The following is a 24793-nucleotide window of genomic DNA, read 5'->3' on the forward strand; positions in this document are numbered from 1 at the left end:
GTCGACCTGGTAAAAAAGAGTGACAGCATCTGCTGAGGAGGTGCGAGAAAACCGTGTCAGGCCTGCCCCGGAGGAGGTCCCAGCCTGACCTCCTGCTCTCTGTCAGCCGGTGCCTCGGATCAGCTCAGAGCTGACTGTCTGACCCTTGGACGGCGCCCAGGGCTCATATGCCCTGAAGATGGCAGCTGATTCAGGGCTCAGTCTCCAAGGGATCCTACCTGGAGCGGGGTGGCCGAGGTGCCACACAGGCCTGGTCTTCCCAACACCCAAGCTGCGTCGGTGTGGCCCCCCTGTCCTAGGCTTCCACATGTTTAGCTCTTCTGAGCCCTGGAGTGCTGTGTGGGGCCGTGTCGGGAGGTGGCCTGGGGTGACCCTGCTCTCTGTAGACAGCTGAAACTGGACACAGTGCATGACACAGCTGTCCTCACGTTGGACAGCAGACAGTGTGGGATGGGGGGCCAGAGGGAAACCCATAAGGTGGGCCCCTCGACTGCCTGGCTCTCTGCAGGGAGTGGGGGGGCAAAGGTGGAGACTCGGGGGGCGGGTCAGGCAGAGAGGGAGACCCAGGGACAGGGGGTTGGCAGAGGGGAGACCCAGGGATGGGGGGGCTGGCAGAGGGGAGACCTGGGGAGGGCAGGCAGTGGGGGAGACCCGGGGAGGGGGGCAGGCAGAAGTGAGATCTGGGGAGGCGGGGGCAGCCACACGGGGGGAGACCCAGGGAGGGTGGGGCAAAAGGGGAGACCTGTGGGGGGCAGGCAGTGGGGGAGACCCGGGGAGGCAGGGGGCAGGCAGAGAGGGAGACCCAGAGAGGGGCGGCTGGCAGAGGGGAGACCCAGGGGGGTGGCGGTCAGGCAGAGGGGGAGACTTGGGGAGGCGGGGGGCAGGCAGAGGAGGAGACGGGGTAGGGGGCAGGCAGAGGGGAAAGCATTGCCGAGTGGATGGAGTGAAAGTTGGTGGAAGGCCGTAGGTCCTCCCTCAGCTCCGAATCCTGCTGGACTTCGGGGACAGGGTTCAGAGAGGAGGGATCTGTGCACAGAGGGACACGTCTCACTTCTGTTGCAGTCTTGCAAAATGCACAGCTCTTATCAAATTATGAGAAAACGTCAGACAAACCCCAACTGAGGGACGTTCTTCAAAATTACTCACCAGCATTCTCAAGTATCAAAGTCATGAAATGCAACTGAAGACCGAGGAACTGTCGGACTCTGGGAACACGAGAGTGGCACCCTGGACTGTCCCTGGGACAGAAAAGAGGCATTTGTGGGAAAACTGGCGCAGTCCAAGTGAGGTTGGTGGTTTAATAGAATTGAATTCATAGTGACAGTCGTACAGGAACTCCAGACTGTTTTACAGCTTTTCTGAAGTCTGAGATTTATCAAAATAAAAAGTTAAAGAGAAATCACATGAGCAATTTTATGCACATAACGTAGGCAATTAGATGAAATAGTTAAATTCCTTCAAAGGCATAGATTAGCAGCACTGACAGAAGAAGAAACAGAAAATCTGAATAGTTTCATAAATTGAGGTCATTGAAACAAACAAACAAAAAGCAGCTGCCCCCTGAGAAGGTCCCGGGCCCAGGAGTCCTCACTGATGAGTTCTGTGATGTGCTCAGGGGGGACACAGTAAGGATCCTGTGCGCTCATTCAGAGGGCAGCCCTTCCCAGTCATTGTTCTGAGGCCAGCGAAGGCACAGATATGCCAAGAAGAGGAAATTACAGAGCAATATTCTTTAAGAGCGCAGAGAAGAATTCTTAAGGAATTATTAGCAAATGAATCCAGCAGAGCATGAGGAGCATAACGCATCAAGAGCGAGCGGGATTGTCCTCAGAATGCAAGACTGGCTGGACACAAATGAGTTGATGTAATTCGCCAAATTACCAGATTACGGGAGAGACATATAAAATGATGCGATCATCTTAATCAAGGTAGAAAAAGCATTAGACAAAGTTAAACACTCATTCACAACAAAAAAAAAAATTATCAGCAAACTAGGAATAGAAGGAAACTTCCCACCTGATGAAAGAGAACTATGTAAACTACCTCCAGCTATCACCATACTCGATGGTGAAAGACTGAGCGTTTTTCCCGTAAGACTGGGAACAGACAGGTGTCCACCCTCATTGTGTCTGCTTGACAGGGTATTGAAGATCTTAGCTTGTGCAATAAAGTAAGGAAAGCAGTAAAAGCCCTGAAGATTGGAACAGAAGAAGTAAAATTCTCTGCATTCACATGTACATAGGAGATCACAGGGGCCCTGGAACTAATGAGTGAATTTAACCACAGTGCAGGATTCAAGGCCAGTGTACAAAACCAACAATATCTAGCAAAAACTGTTGGAAAATGAAAATTTAAGATAGAGCATTAATGATAACATCCAAAACCATAAAATACTTAGGAAATTTTCAAAGAAGAAGTGCAACACTTGTACCCTGAAAGCTCCCAGACATTGCCAAGAGAAATGGAAGAAGACTTGAGTAGACGGACACATCATGTTTGTGGATCAACAGTCTCCGTGATGCTCAGCTGTCACTTGTCCCCAGATTGACCGGTAGGCTTCATGCAACCCCAAACATAGTCCTAGAAGGATTTTCTGTTTAGAAACTGATGAACTGATTCTTCGATTTATATGGATGTGCCAAGGTCCTAGGATAGCCAGAACAATCTTGAATAAAGAGTAAAATCTTGAACAAGAATAAGAACACTGCTTGTTCCAAGACTTCCCAGAAGACACAGTGATCAGGATGGTGTGGTGTAGGCATGAGGATGGACAGCGATAGCGATGGAGTGGATTGGAGGGTCCGGAAACAGTCCCACACTGGAATCATGGCCAAATGACTTTTGGACAAGGCACCAAGTCAATTCAACTGACAAAGAAAAGTCTTTTCCACAAATGATGCTGGAACACCGGGATGTCCACATGGGGTAGACGAACCCAAACCCCTCCATTACACCATACACAAAAATCAGTTTGAGGTGGATGGCAGGCCTAAGCTGAAACTAACACACTTCATGAAGATAACATGGGAGAATATTTTTTGCAGTCTTGGCATAGGCAAAGATTTCTTACAACACAGAAAACATTAACCATAAAAGAAAAAAATGGATAAACTGGACTTCATCAAAATCAAAATCTTCCATTCTTCAGAAGACACCATTGATAAATAGCAAGTCACAGTTTGGGAGAAAATATTCACAATACCATGCACCACTTAGCACATACCTGACAAAGACCCTCTATCTGGAAAATCTAAAGAACTCATAAACTCTGTAATAAAGCCAAATCAGCCTAAAAAGTGGGGAAAGATTTTAGCAGACGCGTCACGAAGGAAGACATGCAAGTGGCTGTCCTGAGCGCCTGCAGTCCACTCGCTCTCCTGGCTGTTAGGGAATGCACGTTAGTCTAGTGAGGTACCGTGTGTCCCACGAGAACAGCTAACATCTCAGACTGACAGAACCAGATTTGGGCAGGTGTCTCAGCGTGCTTGGGCTGCTGTAACAACACCACAGTCGGGGAGCCCTACACACTTATTTTCACCCAGTTCTGGAGGCTGGAAGTCCAGGATCATGTTGCGGCTGCTTCTGTTCCTGAATGCCGAAGGCCGCCCTCTGGGCGTGTCCTCGCCTGGTGGACAGAGAAGCTGGCGTCTCTTCCAGTAAGTGCACTAGTCCTGTGGGGTCAGGGCCCACCCTCATGACCTCATGTAGCCTCATGACTTCTTAGTCCAAAGACAGCCGCCCTGGGGTCAGGCTTCAGCACACGGACTGGGGAGGACATGAACATTCAGTCGGTTGCAGCAAGGGTGTGAGCAAGGGGAACTCCCACATTGCTCTCCCGTGGGCTGTAAAGGTGGTCCTGCCATTGTGGGAGCCATTCGCGGTTACCCACAAAGTTGACGCTCCTCCTCCACTGTCGCCTGGTGTTCCCACTCCTCCACACCTACCCAAGAGAATGGAACCAGGTGCTCGGAAAGGGCCCTCGACGCAAACACGGCAGCCTTGTCCACGAGCACTGAGGACTGGAAACCAGCGCAGTCCGTGCACAGGAGGATGGGTGGGCAGGCTGCGCTAAATCCCCCAAATGGAAACCACTCGGCATATGGTGGAACGAGTGCTGATGCCTGGAAGGCCTGGGCGACCTCGCGGCCTTGTGCTGAGTGAGGGAAGCCAGCTACGAGGGAGCGTGCACCATCCGAGTCCTTGTGTGGGAGGTTCCAGAACCGGCAGAGCCAGCACGTGGCTGCACACTCAGAAGCTATCACCTCAGGGATTTTGGGTGGGGATTGACTTGGGGGGTCATGCGAGAACTTTCAGAGTGGCGGAAATGTCCCGTGTCTTGACAGAGTGAGGGTGTCACAGGCATGCATCCACGAGAGTTCCTCAGCCACGCGCTTCAGGGTGGGATGTGAATTAGATTTTGAAATCCAACAAGAGGTCAGCAGCAGCGGGGAGCCTCAGGGAGGTGGCCCGTCGGCCCCGCACAGAGCAGGACGTCTGTCTTTGTGGGCTGCGCTGGAGACAGACAGACCCCCCCAGGCCAGGTTTCCCTTGGCATCACTCTACTGAGCACCAGACAGGAGCTGTGTGCCCTCGAGCCCTCGAAAGACCCTCAGCCCCTCCAGGTGCTGACGCTCAGACAGACTACGGCTGCACTTCCTGCCCATCTCCCCTGCCGCTGGGGGCCTGGCTGCTTGGGGTGTGCCAGGCGTTTCTCCAGCTACTGGTGACTGCTGAAGTATAGGTGGTGTGACAGCCCCAGATTGTCAGCACGGGCCTGGTGGAGGCAGGAGTGGTCGCTCCACGGTTGGCATGATTGGAAGTTGAGCCCCATCGGGAGCGGCTCCCTCAGCTCCCTCCGTGAGCTCCAGGCCAGCCTCTGCAAGAACTGGCAGGTTCTTCTCACGGATTCAGTGTCCTGAGGCTGGCTGACTGCAGCGTGGCATCCCCACCTGCTCCCCGGGGCGAGGTGGAGAGGCTCCTGTCTCCCTGGCCTCCTCACTTCCAGTCGCTGTGACAGTGCAGGGTGGCTGTCGGGGCGCAGGTGACCCCATTTGGCATCCTTCCTCAGAACAGAGGTGCAGCTTTGCCCAGGATGGGGACTGTGCCTTCTCCCCGGGGGAGGAGGGGCGGGGACACAGGCCAGTGCTTCTGTGGAAGAGCTCCGGGCACTTCTTCAGTTTTCTGCTTTAAATGCGTGGATTTCGGTCACATTAGAGTGGAGACTCTCCCCTGCAGGAAATGGTAAATGGCATGGCGTCCGCATCACTGTGCGTAAGGCAGTAGGGTGCCTGTAATTGTGCTTTAAAAAAGAAACAGTTTTCAGTTTTTCCTCAATCTCAGTTCTTGTGGAGACGGAGTATGTGTGTGTAGCTGAGTTTGCGCTGGCCCGGGTTTGTATCCGGAGCGCGTCACATGCTCCTGGTCCCCAGCTCCTGCGGAGCAGACAATGGGTGCCCACGGCGCTTTGGAGCGAAGCTGTCCTGGACGATCTCGTCCTGCGCTGAGGGCTCAGATCGCTGTTGCTAAAACTCCGAGAACCAAGCCAGCGTCCTGGCACTGGGACTTCTCAGAGCTGGACCGTACCAAGGGGGGACACTTGGTTTCGGTATGAGCTCTAGAGATCTCCTATCCACGCCTCCTGCTCTGGCTTCCGCTGCCCTGCAGCCTGGCCACCCGGAGTGTACTCGTGGCCGTGGGGGTGTGCGCATGGCCGTGGGCGCGTGGCCGTGGGCGCGTGGCCGTGGGGGCGTGTGCCGTGGGGGCGTGCGCATGGCGGCCCGTGGGAGCCTGGAAGAAGCTGGCGTGAGCGTTGCGGTGTGGAGGGGCGCGGGCTCACGGGCCACGAGGGGAGCCGCGCGAAGCTGAGCAGCGGCGGAGGCGAACTGTGTGCTGTCTAGAGGATCCTCGGAGTCGTCCGAGTAGGGAGAGCAGGTGTGGGGGCTGCTGCTGTCGAGTTTCACGCCGGGCAGCGTCTCCAGCGCGGCTGCTGCTGCCGCACTCCATCCGTTGCTGTGGCTTTTCTTCTTCTGCGTGTTCTCTGCAGTTCTCCCAGCGTCTTGTACTACGTTTCCCCTGATATTCAGATATTTTTATTATTGCTTCACATTTTAAGAGTTAAGAATTTGATACCGTAAATTCTTACGGAGCAAAATTGCAGCTAAAGTCAGCACTTTTCATCGCGAGCTGCGTATTTGCTGTGGCTGGAGCCGGTCTTTTTTATATAAAGTAGATGGAGAGGAAGGAACGTAGGAGGAACAGAGGGAGGGGCCCTGAGAATTAGGGCGTGAGCGAGCGCCCCATAAGCTGTCACGAGCGTTAACTCTCTTGTTGCATACGTTTAGGTGACCCCACAAATAGCCTGCAGGCTGCAGAAAGAAGTGACAAGATGCTGGACGTCTTCGACATGGCTTCAAGCCCCTCCTCTTTAAGCGTGGGTCCTGACTGCCACACCGTGCGGCTGGTGGGTCTGTGCTCCGCCTGTACTGCACCCTCGGTGGGGCCCTTCTGATGCTCCTGTGTGGCCCCTGATGCGGACCGTCCTGCTGTCTTGTTAACATGAGAGAAATAGCCGTACCTGGAAGTTAGGACATCCAGGCCACTGCCCCCGCAGTTTCCAGGTCAGAGGTAGTGGGGCTGGTGCGCAGCCGGGCTGTGACTGAGGGGCACCGGGGAGACATTTCCCACCAGCAGCTGGCAGCTGAGCCGCGGCTCTGCCGTCAAGAGGCCCCTGGGATAGCATCAAGGCTACGGGCCAGTCGACTCGACAACTTAGATAAAATGGACAAATTCCTTGACAAATGCAGCTTACCAAAACTGAGACAGAAGGAAACAGGCAGTCTCAATGCCTCTCTGTCTGTTAAATAAATTGAATTTGTAATCAAAAACCATCCCAGAGAGAAAAGCGGAGGCCCAGATGGCTTCACCGGTGCGATCCATCAAACGTGTAGGGAGGAAGTAACAGCAGTCCCGCACAGACTCTCGGGAGACAGCGGAGAGGAGGACACCCCCCAGCCTGTCTCTGTGACCAGTGTACCGGTGGCACTGAAACCTGACAAGGATGTTACAGAGGAAACAGAGACCAGAGTCCCTCGTGAGCAAAGGCACAGAACCCTCAGGAAAACATCAGCAAGCCCAGCCCAGCCACAGGAGAGGCGCCATTTATCTCAGGAATGCGAGGCGGGTGTAACACTTGAAAATCCATTAATGCAATTCACTAGTCACAGAATAAAGATGAAGAACCGTTTGATCATCTCAACAGATGCAAAAAAAGCACATGATGCAATTCAGCCTGCATGCATGCTGGCATGGACGACAAAGGCATCTGTGCAGGCTGCACTAACACCATTGCTGATGGTGTGGGAACAGAGCATCCACATGGCTAGGAGAAAGGCCCATGTCCGTGCTCTCTGCTGCTCCGCTGCATCGGATGTCTTGGTACAAGAAGGCAGGAAAAAGAAGTAAAAGGCATAAAAGTGGGGGAAAGAAATGAAACTTGTATTCACAGACATGATGTGTATGTGGAAAACGCAGTGGAATCTAAAAAGCAACGACTGAAATGAATGTGTGAGTATAGCAAGGCTGCAGGACACAAGATCAGTGTGGACGTGAGGGGTCCTTCGTATTACCACCAAGAAATCATTAGAAAGTATGATTTGAAAACACTGTCTACAGTCGCATCAAACGCCTCGTAATAAATCTGATGAAGGCTGTCTGAGACGTACATTAAAGCCACGAGATGTTGCCAGTGTGGCTGTAAGAAGACCTCCCTGGACAGAGAGAGGCACGCATTCGTGGCCAGAAGACGCAGCGTCCTTAAGGCTTCTGCGTGACCCAGAGCTGTATAGAGGTTCAAGGCAAGTCCTATCAGACTCCCAGTGGGCTGTTTTGGAGAAACTGACATGGTGATTCTAAAATTTGCATGGAAATGCAGAGAATCTTGAAAAAGAAGAACAAAGTTGGAGGGCTTTACTTCCTGATTTCCCTGCTTAATGTGAAACTAAAGTTCGGTATTGATCTAGACTAGAAAAACAGATCATTGAAGGAGAACAGAGTCCAGAACTAGACTCATGCATATTCTGCTGTCAGTTGATCTCAACCAGGTCCCACGTCATGACTGGAATGGAAAAAGGAATGTCATTTCTTACAAATAGTCCTGAGATAATTGGGTATCTGTCCAGAAGAATGACATGAGCTCTGACGGCTATTTCATCTGTACCAAACTCTAATTTGAGGTACCTCATGGACCTAAATGTGAAAGCAAAACCATAAAGTTCTCAGAGGAGAACATAAAAGAATGTCTCCCAGAAAGAGACCCACACAGGCACAGTCAACTGATTTCCAGCCAAGACACTAAGTCAACACAGTAGGGCAAGGAAAGTGCCTTGCTTTTTTTAACAAACATAAATGCCAGAACCATAAGGTTTTCAAACATGACATAGTTACCCTGGGGTAGCAAAGATTTCTTGGATGGGACACAAAAGGCACTAAACAGTAAAGAAAATATATTGATAAATTGTACTTCACTGATATTAGAATTTTCTGTCATCAAAATACACCGTTAAGAAAATGAGTAGGAAGCCACAGAGTGGGGAAGATACTCGGAGTGCATAGGTGCAGCCAAAAATTAATATCCAGAATGTGCAAGTCACAATGAAAAGGTGGACATAGGACTGGAACATACTTCACAAATGAGAATGTAGGAGTGGCGATGAGTGCATGGAAAGCCATGAGCCCGCATTTCGCACCCACAAGAAGGGCTGAGTCCAAGACACCGTCAGCACCACGTGTCAGTGAGGGTGCGGACAACTGGAATTCCATGTGGGGCGTGTCACACATGGGGCGTAAGATGGCGCAGCCACATTGATGATCTGTTGGCAGTTTCCTACAAAGAGAAACATGGTCTCCCCTGTGAGCCAGCCCTCCACTCCTGGGAATTTGCCGGAGTAAAATAAAGACCTGTGTCCATGCAGAGGCTGTGCACAGATATCCGCAGCAGCCCTATTGTAACAGAGAACTAGGAAACAACCAGACATGCACTGACAGGGTGGACAACCTGTGATTCGTTCACACAGGGACGGTGCTCAGCCGTAAAAGGGAGTCTGCTCCTGATGCTACCGCAGGGACGAGCCCCAGAGCGTACTGAGCACAGCCTGCCTGAGCCAGGGCTGGAGAGCACCTGGCGCATGTGTCCATGTGTGACACCCTGAACAGGCAGAGCTGGAGCTGCCACCTTGCCTCCCGCCCAGTTGGGTGTGGAATTGCCTAGAGAGGGGTCGTGGAGAATGTTCTCTGGGATGGAAATTGGCATCCTGTTCTGAGTGGTGGAAATCTTATTGTAACAGTTGTCAGGACGCGTGGAGCTGAACCCGTCAGATGTGTGCGTTTTGCTTTATGTAAATTGCAGCTCAGCCCTTTGACTTAAGAGGGTACCAGAAGTTTGCTTTCTACATGCAGTGAGCGCTGTGAGATGCAGCCCGATTACCTCCACACACCGTGGGGACAATGAACGAGTTGGTCATAACTGATGTTGAGAGAGCCTCTGCCGTCACCCCAGCCCTGGGGAGCCCCCAGCCCAGAAAGCGAGAGCAGCTGCGCAGCCCGCTGACTTTTCTACTCAGCAGAAGCCATGTCGGGGCACAGTGAAGTGTCAATGGTGTGTCTCCCCACATCCAGGCCTGCGCATGATTTTGCTGGGCTTCCACAAGGCTCTGGTGCTGCTGGCAGAGTGGCAGCGTCCTCAGTGTGCAAGCACGGTACGTGCCCGTCTGTCCACCACACGGCAGAGCTGCTGGCTGCCACAATATGCAAGCCTCTTCTCAATTCAGGCTGTGCCGCCAGCGCCCACATCTCCCCGTCTGAGGCTCGAAGTCCTCGTCTGGTGGGAAGAAGGTTCTGGGTTGAGGTGAGGCTTCGACCAGGAAGCTCTGCGAGTCGTGTTTGGCCTCTGCTTTCCCCCTCGGACGCTCAGGGGTTGCTTTGAGCAGGTGAACCGGGGTTATCAGAAAAGCTCCTTCTGTGTGCACGTGCTCCACTCGTGGTGCCTCCATCCCAGAGACCTGTAGGCTGCGGAGGCGGCACTGACGCCTAGCGAGTGGGTGAGACGCATTAGCCAGGAAGAGCGAGGAGCTAAGTAACCGAGGGAAAAAGTGATACTTTGAAGCTGGGGGCTCGTTCTTGGAGTCAGAACGCCTCCAGTAAAATCACATTAAATGTAATGAAATAAACGTCGGAATGCGACAGGCCCCTGTGAAGACCCGAATCAGGCGGATGTGTTGTCATTTCCTTGACGAGCCTGCCCCGTCCTGGGGTCCCTGCTCCGAAATGAGAGCAATTATTCTAATTTGTTTTATTGCATTAGCGTGGGCAGAACCAAAGAAAGGGGCTTTCTTCCCGGCTCTGTCATCCTTCCTGCAAGAGCACCCAGGAGGCCAGACCCGGGACTCCAGCTCGGGGGCGTCATGGGAATTTCTGGAAAGTGATGTCTGCAGCGCTCTGACCTCTGGCCCCCAGCTGCGGCCCCTGCTCATGGCGGGCCCCGTGCTCGGCTCCTCGGCACCTCTGTGCGTCTCTGCCACTTGTCTCAGAACAGCCCCAGGCAGAAAGACAGCCGTTCCCCTGGCCTAGAAATGCACCCAGCCCCTAACGCCAGCGCGGAGCCGCCACCCCTCCCACAGCTCCTCGCAGCCCCGTGTCAGCCTGTCCTGGGCGGGCTTTGTCAGGGCAGGTTTCAAAGGGTCACCAGGATTCGGGGAGGGGGCAAAGTAAAACTCCACGAAACGGCTTTGGTCGTTTCTGCTCCCGGCCGCACGTGTCAGCCCAGACCGTCTCCTCTGACCGTCTGCATGCTCACATGTGTGTTTCTGGGTTCAGATGGTAGGTTTCTCTTTAATCGCCCCTGGGGGTCAGAAAGTGCAGGTACCGCCCAGTGACACGGCAGAGGAGCTGGCCCAGGTGGCTACCTGGGGTTGGCTGGGTCCTTTACGTATGAAGACAAGTTGGTCTTGACAGGTGCCCAGGCGTGCCTGTGCTGGCTGACATCACATGCGGAATGCCAAACAGTGAACCTCCAATGTGGTGGTCGCCGTGCGCCCTGAGACCCGGGATCCCCCCTCCACTGCTGGTGAAGCACTCGGGGGCCCAGCTCAGCTCCCAGAGCAGAGACGCAGCTGGGTCAGCACAGAGCCCAGGGCGCCCAGCCTCCTCCCCGTGGCCCGAGTGGCATCCAGACCAGCATGCCCACTGGCAGAGGAGGCCTGTCCCTTGCACCTGTGGCCCGTTCGTCAGTGCTCACAGCCCCGGGGGCGCAGCTCCTCTGTGGCGAAGGAGCCACGAGCAGGAATGCCCTGTCTTTGCAGATGGAGGAAGGGTTCCAGAGTCGGCAGAGACCTCCAGCCATGAGAGAACGGGCTGCCGAGTGTGTTCACAGTGAGGCCGCTGGGGACAGGGCTCTCTGCGTGGCACATGTGTCCCTGAGGGCAGGGACCCCCCTCGCCGGTGTTCGTGGGCTGTCCCCCCTTGCCCGGGCACAGGCCTGGGGAACCCCTCCCTCAGGTGTGAAGGGACTTGTGCAGCTTACAGATGCGGATGCTCTTTCTGGGGCGGAAGCCTGGTTCTCCCAGGCTGAGTGGGAGTGTTTAAGAAGCGTGTTCTCGGAGCGGGCACTTCGGGGAGAAGCCGTCTGCACCCCAGGCCCGTCTTCTGCTCCTGCCTCCACCCACCGCCCGGGGCCGAGGCTTCCTCCGTCCCCAGGAATGTTCCAGCATCCTGGCACTCTCCCTTTCCCAAGCCAAGAGCAGGGGTCGCAGGGACAGCTCTAGGTCGCTCGGCCCTCTTTGGGTCTGGCATGTTACTAGCCTGTCTGTGCCTTTTTTTTCAGAATTAATTTTGGGCTGAAAAAGGCTCAAAGAAGGCTTTGTTCCTTTGACACTTACTCTGGAAGAAAAAAAATCCGTGGAAAATCTGACATCTGCATTGTAGGGAGAAATCAATAGATGGGGAGGAATATAATTATCCTCTGCTCCTGAAAGAATGTTTCAGATTTTTAAGTGTCTCATATCAGCTTAGAATTTGAATGACATTTTAATTACTTTGTTTTTTTCTTCTTTGCCTGGTTTGAATCTCCGAAGAGTACCACTCTCGGATCTGGGAGGATGCGGGAGCGGGCCCGCGCTCACGGGGGAGCTCGTGTGACAGCGGGCTGAGTGCTCCTGCTGAAGAGCGGGCGCGTCCGCATCAGACATGGGCGGTCCCCGCGCGTCAGCGGGACGGGCTTGCTCAGAGCAGGTCCACAGGACACCTCGGACTTCTGAAGTGCTGTCTTCATACAAACGTGACTGCACCGCAGTTCAGACTGGGAGTGGTCTCTCTGGCTCTTTTGTGATCCAGAAAGACGTGACTCTGCTTTTCAAAGTGACTCATCCTGCGAGGCTCTAAATAGCAGCGCTGGGGTCCCTGGAGCACGACTGACTTCTGACGGGACACACAGCTCCCGTGATGGTGGCTCGGCCCGAGCCGGCTGAGGGCAGGGGGCAGGTTCAGCACCCCCGCTGTGGTGTATGCAGACCCCAGAGAGGCAGATGCCGAAGCAGGAAGTGGCTCCCTCCAAAACCAGCATCAGAGTAACTGCTGGGTCTTCGTGGTGCTCAGAATTGAGCACCTTTGGGATACGTTTGTAAACTGACTGCCAGGCTGCGTGTGCAGCTCGTCTAGCCTGTGTGCACCACAGGAGCTCTCATTTGGTCTTTCTGTAGAAGCCGGTGTGGCCGCCACACATTGCCCTGACGTCCTTGTCATTTCTCATCCCTGCTCTTTTGGGCGTCACTGTGTCCGTGCCACCCACCAGCGGCCCAGGCTGGGGGTCTTAGCTGCTCCCTGCCCCACACACACTCCAATCCTTCAGCCCATGCTGTGGGCTCCACATTCCAGACATGTTCCACATCCTGGGTGGTCATTCTGCCCTGTTGGCCATGTGGCCACCAGAGGACCCATCAACTCACACTGTCCCGTCCTTGGCTTAGAGCCCTCAGCTGCCCCAAAGTCCTGCCCATGCGTGAAGGTCAGTTTTATATGTCAACCTGGATGGGCCACTGTCCCCATTTATTCATCCAAACACCGATCCTGATGTTGCTCTGAGGGTGTTTCACAGACATGATTGAAGTCCATGGTCAGTTGACTTTAGTGAGGAAGATTATCCTGGACAACCCACGGGGTGGATGATGGCTGGATGGATGGTAGATTGATGGGTCGGTGGGTGGGTGGGTGGATGGATGGATGGATGGTGGATGGATGGATGGTAGCTTGATGGATGGGTGGATGGATGGACGGATAGTAGATTAATGGATAGGTGGATGGGTGGATGGATGGATGGATGGATGGATAGTACATTAATGGATAGGTGGATGGGTAGATAGATGGATGGATAGGTGGATGGATGGATGGATGCATGGATGGGTGGATGGATGGACGGATAGTAGATTAATGGATAGGTGGATGGGTGGATGGATGGATGGATGGATGGATGCATGGATGGGTGGATGGATGGATGGATAGTAGATTAATGGATAGGTGGATGGGTGGATAAAACTGATGGAACTCAGCCCAGAACAGTTGTAGCTGCAGAAACCACCATCACAAGAGAAAGCTGAGCCATATTCCATGGTTGTTTTCTTTGTCGGTGCAGTTTCTCACCTTCTAATCCAGCTCTTACATAAGAGACAGAAATTGGCACGGAATTTCTGTATCTCAAGCCAACATTTTTAGTCCCGGCAGGGGGGACAGTTTGTTTCTGACCTATGAAGGAATTGTATGGAGCTGCGAGTTCCCAAGAGAAGGGGGGTGGGGCTGTGTCTGACCGGCACCGAGCTGGCCGTCCTCCCTGCGTCTGCCGCCGGGCCATGCTGTGGCTACTGCACGGTGTCCTGGAAACGGCAGCAGGGCTGCGGGGAGCTGACAGTGACAGGGCGCCTGGCTAGTGCCGAGAAGCTCGCCTGCAGGCTGCTCAGCAGAGCCCCACTCTCCACAGCCGCTTCCCTGGTGGACCTGGCCACAAAGCAGTTCCCAGGACACTCTCAGGCCCGAGCACCGGGGGCTTATGTGCTGCAGAATGGCAGTGGCCACTCCCAGCAGGTGGGTGGGCGTTGTCGTCCAGCCCGCCTGAGCTGCTCGAGTGTTTGTCATCGCAGCAGCTGAGACGACCTCTCAGTCAGGTCTCCCCGGTGTCTGGAAGTGTCAATAAGAGTGGGCGTGTAGCTTCACAAACTGGTCTATTTTCAAAGCTTCCCAGTTGCATCACTGGGACGATGCTCAGAGCCTGGAACCTCGGTTGTAAAGACAGCACAGAAGGGACTGACTTCATAAAGAAAGCCAGTGTTTCCTGCTGGCTGCAGCGTGTGTTTGCTAACTTTTAGTCAACAAGAATCCTGCATATGTTTCATGAAGCTTTGCTTACCTTTTACCTCTCACCTCACTTCAGGTGGGAGATGAAATCCGTCAGTCCCCTAAAGCCCCTTTGGCGTGGGTCCTCCACCTGGTGGCCAGGGTACCTGTCCTGAGGGACCCATGCCATTCTTGGACAGTGGTTCACGTCCCTTCCTCTCTGTCTCGCCTTGGCAGGGCCTGATCAAGATCCGGGGGGACCAGTGCTGGCGGGACCTCACCTGCATGGACTTCCACTACGAGGTGAGTAGCGCGACAGCTGTGTGGTGATGCAGCAATGCAGACGTGAGCTGAGCTCGCCTGTGCCCAGCCCCGCCCCATCCGGGAGACCAGCCACCTGCACTGCAGATGCAGCCTCCTGGAGGCTGCAGCTCAGCTCACTTGAGACCGCGCCCCCGCCCCGCTTCCTTTCTCGGGGGCTCGGTCACAAGGTGGCCCGCAGAGGGTCCTGCTTGCTGGGGCTGGAGGATTGGGCATCAGGCCACCATGGTCGTGAGTCCAGTGGTTCATTCTCGTTACGGGTGCTGCGTCCCTCCACTGCTGTCCCCAGTCCTGCCCAGATGCCAGGCCCGGTACCCTCCCTCCTAGAGTCTGAGCTGGCCCTTCATGCCCCAGGGCTCTGCTCTGCTTTGCCCCATGTCCCGCCCCCCAGCCGTGGGGACAGGGGCCATGGGGACAGGACATGGGTGCGGGTGCGTTGCGGCTCCGCCGGGAAGCAAGCGCTAGTCCTGCTGTGCTCAGCCCCCCATGGCCCCTGCCCGGCCAGGCCCAGGGCTTTGGGCACGATCGTCCACCCCCACCCCGCAGGCCCAGGCCCGGTGTGAGCCCCCCAGCTGCTCCTGCTCCGTTGCCTGCTCACGTGTTCACGGTGGGGCTGCACGCTGACCCGAGGGAGCCTGCGTCAGGACAGCAGTCATCTTCCTGGTGACGATGCTCACTCTGCATACACAGTCATGCCTGTCAGCGACCGCGTTGCTCACTTGGGCCCACGTTGCTCTTGCTGGCAGCGCCTTTGACGCGCCTGGAGCGCCACCTGTCAGACAGGGTGCTCCCATGTTCCCTGCTCATTGCTTATGGCTTGATCACAGGAAGGTGATTTTTATCTGCTCTTGTCAGAGGCAGCTCACTGACACTCTCACACCAGGGCTGGGTGGGGGACCCTCTGCTCTGTCCTGGCCCCCCCCCAAACCCCCAGCCACCTGGTTGACACTATCCCGATGGGTGAAGAGCGTGTGCCCTGAAGGGAGTCCGAGCAGGTGAAAGGGTGCGTGTCAGCGTCCTCACGGCACCAACGCCCGTGACCTGCATGCGGCTCTCGGCCAGCGTGGAGGCCCCTGACTGTTTCAGGTCGAGGGAAGGAGTCTTGGCCAGTGGAGAGGGGCAGGGTGAGCCCAGAGGGCTGGGGGTGTCCTCACCAGGGCAGGCTTCTCCATCCCCATGGGGACCACTGACTCTTCCCAGCAGCAGGAGCCTTTCCTCGGTGGAACCTCGTTTCACTGCCCGCTCTCTGAGCTGGGGTGGAGTGAGGGCACCTGGGGACGTGGGGAGTAGGGCTGGGACCCCTCATGCTGTCTGTGCCGTGGGGGCAGGGACCATGGGCCATGGAGCCTGTCCTCAGTGACCTGGACTCCTCCAATCCATGGCCAGTGGCAGCAGGGGCTCCAGATAACATGACAGCAGGGCCTGTGAAAGAGAGAGGGCCCCTCGTTTGCTGTCACAGCACGACTGGCGGAGACCTCACGAGAGGGACGTGCTGGAGAAGGTGGCAGAGCCAGTGGGGCATTGGAGTGGCCAGGGCCTACAGGGGAGCTGCAGGGAGGGGCTCCTGGGCCCCTCCTTCCCCCTCTGGCCTTGCTTCTGTTTCACCTCGAACTTGGCTGCTAACCCCGTGAGGGGATCGTAGGAACTGCACTCTGGCACTCTCTGGGCACTCAGGGTCCCTGCGAGTTCGGCCCAGCAAACTCCCGGCCCTGAGAGCACAAGTGGCCATCCTGCTCAAGCCGACGAGGAAGCTGACACAGAGCTCTGCCCACCCCAGGCCCTGCCAGTGCGCAGAGGGCCAAGCAGAAGAGGCCTCCCGCCTCCATCCTCCCGCCTCCTGTGCTGTGGCCCGTCCAGCTCATGGCATGACTGTGTGGAGAGACCTGAGGCCCCCCGATCTTTTCATGTCCTCCAGCTGGACAGGGCGCAGGCTGCGGGACGTGCCGTGTGTAGGGGCCCCGTCCCTGTCCTCGTGCTTGGACCCGGAGTGCTCAGCAGGGCCTGGTTTCGCTTGCACACAAGGTCTTCCAGCAGCACGAAGCACGAGCTGAGCAGGCGGAGGCATCGTGACCGCCCTGCGGCTCCCGGAGCACACACCCCTGAGGGCTCCTCCCCCGTCCGCGGGGCAGCAGAGGCCTCACTGCTTGTCTTCCTGTCCTCGTGACTAAAGGCAAGTGCTGGTGAATTCAGTCAGTCAAACCAGAAGAAGCCCCGGGGCAGAGGTCATTGAGTGCAGACCGTTGGTCCCGCCAAGAGAAAAGGCCAAGGTGTGGTCACTGCAGATCTCGGGATGGCCCGACCGCAGCCACGCAGAGCCAGTCACCGCCAAGTGCGTCAAGGTCAGAGCCGCCACCTCAGCAATGCTCTGACAGCCTTGGTCCACACGGCAGCGGTTCTGCCCGAATGGCTGTTTCTGATCCCAGCCACACAGGAAGCCGAACGCAGGAGATGCCGCTGGAGTGCCTCAGCCGTCAGACGGAGTGGAAGGAGGAGAGAGAGCTGCATCCTGCCCACTTGGAGTCTCACATCTCAGCCAGTTAGCTAGCGTGCCAGCTGGAACAGCGAGAGGGGCTCTCAGCGGCAGGCCCGCGTTCCCGTGTGGGCCTCGTGTTCTGTACAGATCCATCAGAATCTGCATTTCTCAACTTTGGATACCTTGATTACACAAGTTTATACTTAAAATTCTTCTGTATTGGACCTGTCACTCAGCGATGCACTCGGTCGCTGAGCAATCGAACGTCTCTTGGCCTCACTGGGCCGCTGCCCACGGCTGTTGGTGGTCCTCCGGGGCTGGGTCTGTGCCCGAGGTGGCGCCATCCTCAGGTGACCCCTTCCTTTCCTGTCCCCCCCAGGGGTGCACAGAGGAGTTAATACAGGTTTATGCAGTGGTTTTGCCCCAGAGCCCTAGAGGCAGAGCTGCCCTCTAACCCAGGGACATAAATCACTTTCCACTCCTATTATTGGCAAAGTCCCACAGCCTCACAGCACATAAAGGAGGCCTTTGTGTTGCCTTGATGCAGTTGTAAGCGAGAGTTTCTTGCCTGAGATGGGAACTGCTGACGTCCAGGGCGCCTCCAGGATCCATCAGAGCCTGACATGGGAGTGGGGGGCCGGGAGCAGGCGCCGCGGGCCGCTGCGTGCACGTGCCCTCGCCACCATGCGTGCCTCCTGCCTCTCAGGTCGCAGGGGCACGCAAGGTGGTCCCCATACAGCGCTCACCCCGGGGGTCAGGGAGCAGCACAGTCCTCGTCGCTCTTCTCCTCTGACCGGGCCGCAGCCTGACTATGAGGGCAGCTTCCACTGGCGTCTCCTGGAGAAGGTCCTTCCTCGTGCTCTGGGGTCCAGAGGCCTCTCACCTCCCGTCCAGGACGCATCTTCAGATGCATCAGGGTGGGAGACGGTCCCTGGCTGCAGCCATCCTGCTCAGCTCACAGCGGGTGCTGTGTGCCCCTCGGCAGGCAGTCTGTGCTGCCCGTCCCTGGACGCTGCTCGTCCTTCCACGAGCCAGGCAGACAGCCTGAGAGGGGCCGTCTTCACGAGCCCCTCAGCCTGGGGCCTGCGGGAGGGGACGCAGTCAGCTCAGTGCTCCGATCTCAGAGCCAGTCAGCGGGAGGAGGGGCGGGGCGCAGCGGCCTCCCTTCAGCGCTCTCTGCCGTCCTCACTGGCTGTGCCGCAGACCTCGTGTCACCCGTGGCATCTGCTGACGGGTGCCCCCACGCAGATGTGACCACGAGGTCTTCTGTCCAGGCACGGTGTCCCTGCTCCCACCCTCCGGGGACTGCTGGCTACGGTGGAAATGCTGTGCCCTGCGCATCTGGATGCCCAGTGCTGTCAGGGGGAGGCCAGATTCCAGTCACCTGGCCTGCGAGGTGCCTCCCTACGAGGAGGCTGGGAGAGGTCACATGTCACCCCTCAAATTGGACCCATTTCCCTTTAGTCCAGAGCAATGGTTCGAGGGCGCACGCATGCGCAGAGCCTCTGCAGCACTCGCAGCTCAGCTCCCCGCGGTGGCGATGGCCACGGTCTGCCCACTTGTCTGTGTTTCCATGGACGACCAGTGCTCGGGGAAACTCCAGGCAAGTGGATTGCAAGTCGGAGATTGCACAGATCTGGAGCCGGCAGGTTTGGGCAGACATCTTCAGGGAGCCAGCAGATCACAGATGCGGGGAATCAACGAACCCCGAGGCCCCCCCATTCACCCCCTCCAGCCAACTGCCCTTCTGAGAGTTCGGCAGGCAGCGTTGTGCACCGCTGGCAGGACATGGACCCCTGAGGGCCACCATGCGACAGTGCACGCAGAGGGCTCTCCCAGGACGCCTGCAGACCTCGTGCTGCTGCAGCTCATCAAAGGGGCACCTGTGACAGCGGGAGGACGTTCACGGCAGGAGACCTGGCTTCCAGGGCAGGTTCCCCAGCCCCCGTTCAACGGACAAACCTGGGCAAATCATTTCTTGTTTTGAGCTTCCTCATCGGCAAAGCACTAAGCTTGCCCTTTGAACCAGAGTGTGAACCGATTGTTGACAAAAAGCCAGAATGAGGAGCCGCGGGACACGCGATTGCCATTCGTTCCAGCTTTTCCTCCGTGGATTCTCTTCCCTAAAAGTTAGCGGCCATGGTCAGAGAGGTCCCAGAGTCCGCGCCCTTCACGGCCTAGGGCCACCCAATCATCGCGCGTCTTCCGCTGAGTGGTGACACCTGGACAAGGTGGTGTGAACACGTCGCCAGTGGGTTGGTGCACCGGGGCCTGCTCCTCCGGGCTGTCCCTGGTCAGCTGTTTTCTCGCAGCTGCCCTGAGAGCACAACGTCTGGACGTGCTCTTCTGCCACTGTGGGAAGTGCAGGAGGCTGGTGAACGGGTGGCACCTCCGCCCCTCCCAGCTCGCACACCCATCCCCACCCACACACGTGCCCTTTACTGCTTGTGGGTGTGCGTCCCAGCACCAGGGGACAGTGGGCTCTTGCAGAGCCACAAGGCACAGGACACATGGAGACCCCGAGCCTGAGGGGCATGTCATGTGCTGGGCTGTCCTGGTGGCCTTGTCCAGCCCTGCTTGGGCTCAGCGTCCGGCCCTGCTCAGGCTCAGGCACAGTGTCCAGCCCTGCTCAGGCTCAGGGCACAGTGCTTTGCAGGCAGGAATGAGCTGTAGCCCAAGATTTGACTGCATGTTTCTGCTGAAACCTGGTTTCCTGCTGTTGCAATTTTATTTCTCACTGTGGAAAATTCCAGAGTAGACAGATATGTAACAAACCTGCAGCCACACCCCAGGTCATCCCGCACAGACCTGGGGTCACGGCAAGGACATGTGCATCCTGTGTGCCCTCCAGGCAGCTCTTGCTCAGCCTTTCTGACCTCATGTCACAGGTGCAAGCCGGGCTGGCCTGGGAGAGATGGGACGAAGCCAGCAACACGTCCTCAGCCACATCCGCAGGAGTGCGCCTGGCGCCCGCACAGGACAGCACATGGTGACTGGGGGTGACCAGAGCGACGACAAGCTCACACCCCCAGTTTCCACGTCTGCCCCGTCTGTCATCCCTACATGTCGGGGCGATACCGTCTCGTTCTTCCTAACATGTGAGTTGCATATATGAAATTGCTGGTTTCAGAATGCCTTCCTTTAGCAGCAGGGATGTCAGCACTAGCTGGTGAGCCGCTTTGCCTTGGAATGTTCCGGGCTTGTCATCTGTCTCCACTTTGAGGTTTCTTTTTCTTTCTCTTTTTTCTTTTTTTGCTGAGGAAGATTTGCCCTGAGCTAACATATGTGCCAATATTCCTCTATTTTGTACGTGGGACGCCACCACAGCATGGCCACTGACAAGCAGTGTAGGTCCGTACCTGGCATCTGAACCTTGGCCACCGAAGTGGAGTATGCCAAACTTAACCACCAGGCCACATGGCCAGCCCCTCCACTTCGGTTTTAAGAAGCCAGTTGTCACCAGGAGGGAGCCCCCTAGGTGGTTTTGGTCCAAAAGGAAACACCCTCAGCTGGATCCCAAGTGAATCAACCACAAATATTGCATTTATATACCTGCTTTTTAGGGGTTGAATTTAATTGTTGCTGGAGATTTGGGGAAATTTAACACTGCCTTCCGGTTCCACGGTATGAAACAGCCCCTCTTTCCCCAGCCTTCTGAGGCCTGGGGGGGCCCGGGGCTGGCGGGTGGGCAGGTCCCCTGCTCCGTGTGCAGCCAGCAGGAGCCCCACCGGGAGCCACAGGGGAGGCTCCTGGAGGCCTGGCCCAGCTTGGGTTTGTCTGTAGGGACATGCTTACACGGCGGAGAAGCAAAGCTGTCCCCGCAGGAGACACGGCTCCTGTCCTGACTTCCAGAACCCCATCCCGCCTGCCGGTCAGGACCAGGGGCCGTCCCTGCTGGGAGCAGCCAAGCGGCAGGGCTGAGGTGGAGAGCTGCTCAGGCCACCCCAGTTACTTGAGACAGACGCACAGGGGCTGTCCTGGGGCAGGCGGTGTGCCCTGGGGTTTGACTGACCCCCGAACCCGGAGTGCCCAAGTCTGCAAGGTTGGTAGGCTCCATGGCGCCCCACAGGCAGAGGCAGTTTTAGGCACGTGGCTCAAGGCCACCTCCGCAGGTTCTGGAAGCATCCACCTCATGCACCAAGCACTGCAGGTCGTCGCTCCCCAGCTGCAGCTGGCCCCGCCTGCCAGTGGGCATTCTCAGACGCTGACCCCAGGGCTCTGGCCAGGTGCTCCTTCCCAGGTGCCAGTGACCTCAGCAGCCATGCCACGGTGCTTGTGGGGGTGACCAAGGTGGGTGGAGGCCCAGGGACAGGCCCTGCTGCCCAGGATGGCAGAGCCAATGGGGCCTCCAGCCCCTCCCGGCCAACCCCCGACTCCCAGGCTCCCCCGGGACTGGGCATTGTGTCCTGACCCTCTGGGCGAGCTGCAGCAGTCCGCATGTGAGCGCCAGCTGGCCCGGCCCACCTGCCTGCGACCACGTGTTTCACGGCCCTGCGCTGTGGGCACAGCTAGTGCCCCGCTGACCCACACACAGGCACGGCCTAACCTTCTTCTTCTCAAGTTCCAGGCCGGCCCCTGCACGGGAGGCTTCTGCTGTGTCTCGGGCCAGTGGGTCCCACTGTTAATTGCAACCTGGGGACATGGGCTACCAGCTGTTCTGCACTGTAATTGGATGGGGGTCAGTGAATGCCCTCAGAGACGGGGCCCACTAATCTGGAAGCAATTTGAGTCAAGGTTGGTGCGACAGAAGCTGTGACGGCTGCCTCCAGGAGGCTGCAGCCGTGGCTCATCTGCTTGCTCCATGGGCAGTTTTATTGATTTGTAAAGGAAATGTTTCGTGTGCGCTGTGACTGGAGGGCAGGTCCATGCTGGGCCTGGGGAATGTCAGGGCCCACAGGGGACACGGCCTGGCTGGGTGACCAACCACAGGGTGATTTTGGTGGGGCACGTGCCCTGGAATCAGCCAGATGGGGAGCCCCACCAAACCAAAGCCAGGCCCCTGGAGGGTGGGGCTGCGGCCTGAGGGTCCGTGATGGTCAGTGCTGTCTGGCACAGAGCTCCAGATGGTAGCCCCTGAACTTGACCCTGGGTCCGTGTGACTCCCTGCTCTTTACACAGACCTGCGCTGCTGCTCTCAGGCACCCGTTCCTGGCTTGTGTGACCCTGAGCCAGTTACCTGACTGTTCACGGTCTGTTTTCCCAACTTTAAATGGATAACAACCCAGGGTTGTCGTGAGAACTAGTGACATAACATACATTGGAAGGTAAACTCCACGAAAGCTAGTTAGAGCGTGTGACTGACTTCCCAAACGTATGGGAATTTTCCAGCTATCTTTCTGTTACTGATTTCTAATTTAATTCCTTTACTGTCAGAGAATAGACTTTATGTGGCTTGAATCTTTTAAAATTTATTCAAACTTGTTTTGTGGCCCAGAATATGGTGTATCTTCATGAATGTTCTGTTTAAGCCTAAAAAGGAATGTGTGTTCTGTGTCCCACAAATGTTCGTTGTCAAGTTGGTCGATGGTGTTTTCACGTCTTCTGCGTCCTTACTTATTTTCTGTCTGTTTGTCCTATCAGGCATTGAGGGGGGTGGAAATCTCTGACTAGAATTGTGGATTTGTCTATATCTACTTGCGTATCCATTTTTGCTTTGGGTATTTTGAAGCTCTGTTATTAGGTGTGTAAGTGTTTGAGTGTGATGACCTCCTGAGGAACGGACCCCGTTGGCATTGCCAAGTGTCCTTTTCTTCCTGATGAGGCTGTTTGTTCCACGTCTGCTCTGTCTGGTGTTAATGTGGTCACTCCAGCACTCTTTCGACTAGCGTTTGCAGAGCATGTGTTTCTCCCCGCATTCACTCTCCCCTACGTGTGTCTTCACATTTGAAGTGTCTCTTACAGGCAGCGTGCAGCCGGGTCTTGATTTTTATCCAACCCGACAGATCCTACTGTTAATTGTGTATTTGGGTCATTTGCATTGGATGTGACTTGGAGGTGGTTGTAGTCCGTCATCTTGCCATTTGTCTTCATTCCTCCCATCTGCTCTTTGTTCCTTTTTTCATCTTTTTCTGCTGCTTTTGGGTTAGTTGAATATTTTTATGACTCTTTTAGTTTCCTGTCTTGGCTTGTTAGCTGCAACTCTGTGGTTTTATTTTTGAGGTTGTTTGGGGTCTGCAGGGTAGGTCTCTGTCCATCGAGCTCACTCTTAAGGGATCACTGTAGGTTTTGTAGCAGGTGGCAGGACTGGACCGCCCCGGCCCTTGCTGGCGTGTCACCGCCCGCTTACATCAGCCTCACGCCACATCATTGTTACTGTGTTTACACACCATTGACCTCCACAGGCATCTCACTGGATTGGAAAGGGCCCGTGTGTCTATCCCGCCGCGTGCTTCTCCCGCCTCTCCCCTGCCTGCAGCCCTGATCCCCCGTGACCACGTTTCTTACCATTTTTCACATGCCAGTTTTCTGGGGATGAATCCTGTCAGCTTTTCTGGAGGCGTCTCCATTTCCCCATCGTTTTAGAGAGATTTTCGGCAGGTTCTAGGTTAACGGCTTGTTCCGTCCTTTGGGGCTGCTGCTTTGCTGTCACCTCACTGGACCCCCTCCCCTCCCCTCTGGTCAGGTGGGTGTGTGCCCTGCTGGGTGGCGGTGCATGGTGGCTCTGGGAGCCACACCACAGAGGACCTGATGGCACACTGTCCGCCCTCCTGCACATGGCGCATCAGTGGCCCCGGCCATGGGGGCATCGGCACCGTTCCGGCTCATTTTCCTGTTCTCTCTGTCCCCACTTGCCCTGGAGGGAAATGAGCAGCCTTAGGGTAGGTCGTGCTCAGGAGAGGAGCGCCACGAGGTGACCCCACAGTGTGTCCCCTTGGCATTGTGGGGGAGGAGCCTTTGGCCCCCGACACCGAAGGCCCTGCCGTCCCAGTGTGCATGGGGGCCACTGCCAGCTGTACCTGAGAACACATAGTAGGTCTCACCTTTTTATCCAGAGCCCTCGCTTGAGAGGCATAACCCTCCTGTCAAGGAGCTGCCAGTGCAGACACCCCACATCCCCAGGACGCTCATCACACACCCTGAAAACCCCGAAAACCAGAGCGAGAACTCGGACTTCGGGGTGCGTGCCAGGCGCCCAGCACTGCCGCCTCCCCATGGCACCTTGCCTCCTGGCTCCATGGGCCGAGGCCCCGGTTGGCAGGGAACGGGTACGACCCACAGTTTTCTGTTAAAACAGAATACGTGGAGCTTGAGAGTTTTAAGAGACTTGTTCTTGAGACAAGAATGTGTGCTCCCTTTCTCATTAGAACCCCAAACACGGAATTCACAGTCCCTAAAGTGGGAAACTGGCTGAAAAACTGTTCCTGTTCTGGGACCTCTCACGGGGGAACATGGGGACAGGTGTTGAAGGCGGGGCTGGTTCTAGACAGGAAGTCACGTCGCTCCCCCGAGCTCTTTACCTGCCAAGTCCCTGGACGGCCATCATCACGCTTCACGCTCTTCTTATTTCGAATTGTCTGTGTTTAGGGGGACCAGCTGTAGAGGCCATGGGGCCGGGTCGGCCAGCCTTGGCGCCCAGGCTGGGCTGTGCTCTGGACGCTCGCCTTGCGGCCATGCTGGACACCCACA

At 56.3% G+C, this 24793-nt stretch overlaps 1 protein-coding gene across 5 annotated transcripts in view; it reads left to right on the forward strand.

Moving 5' to 3' along the window:
• The window catches only part of LMF1 (lipase maturation factor 1), a 116814-nt gene that overhangs the window by 52624 nt on the left and 39397 nt on the right, over positions 1 to 24793 (forward strand). For all 5 annotated transcript variants that reach the window (XR_011494397.1, XR_011494395.1, XR_011494396.1 and 2 more), the window contains exon 5: positions 14611 to 14676. Coding sequence is in view for 1 of the 5 variants with exons in the window: in XM_044747608.2 (XP_044603543.2) it covers positions 14611 to 14676 (66 nt within the window). In the remaining 4 variants the exon portion in view is untranslated. The remainder of the gene's footprint in view (positions 1 to 14610; positions 14677 to 24793) is intronic.

This window comes from Equus asinus, chromosome 14 (genome assembly GCF_041296235.1).
Source record: "Equus asinus isolate D_3611 breed Donkey chromosome 14, EquAss-T2T_v2, whole genome shotgun sequence".
NCBI lineage: Eukaryota > Metazoa > Chordata > Mammalia > Perissodactyla > Equidae > Equus > Equus asinus.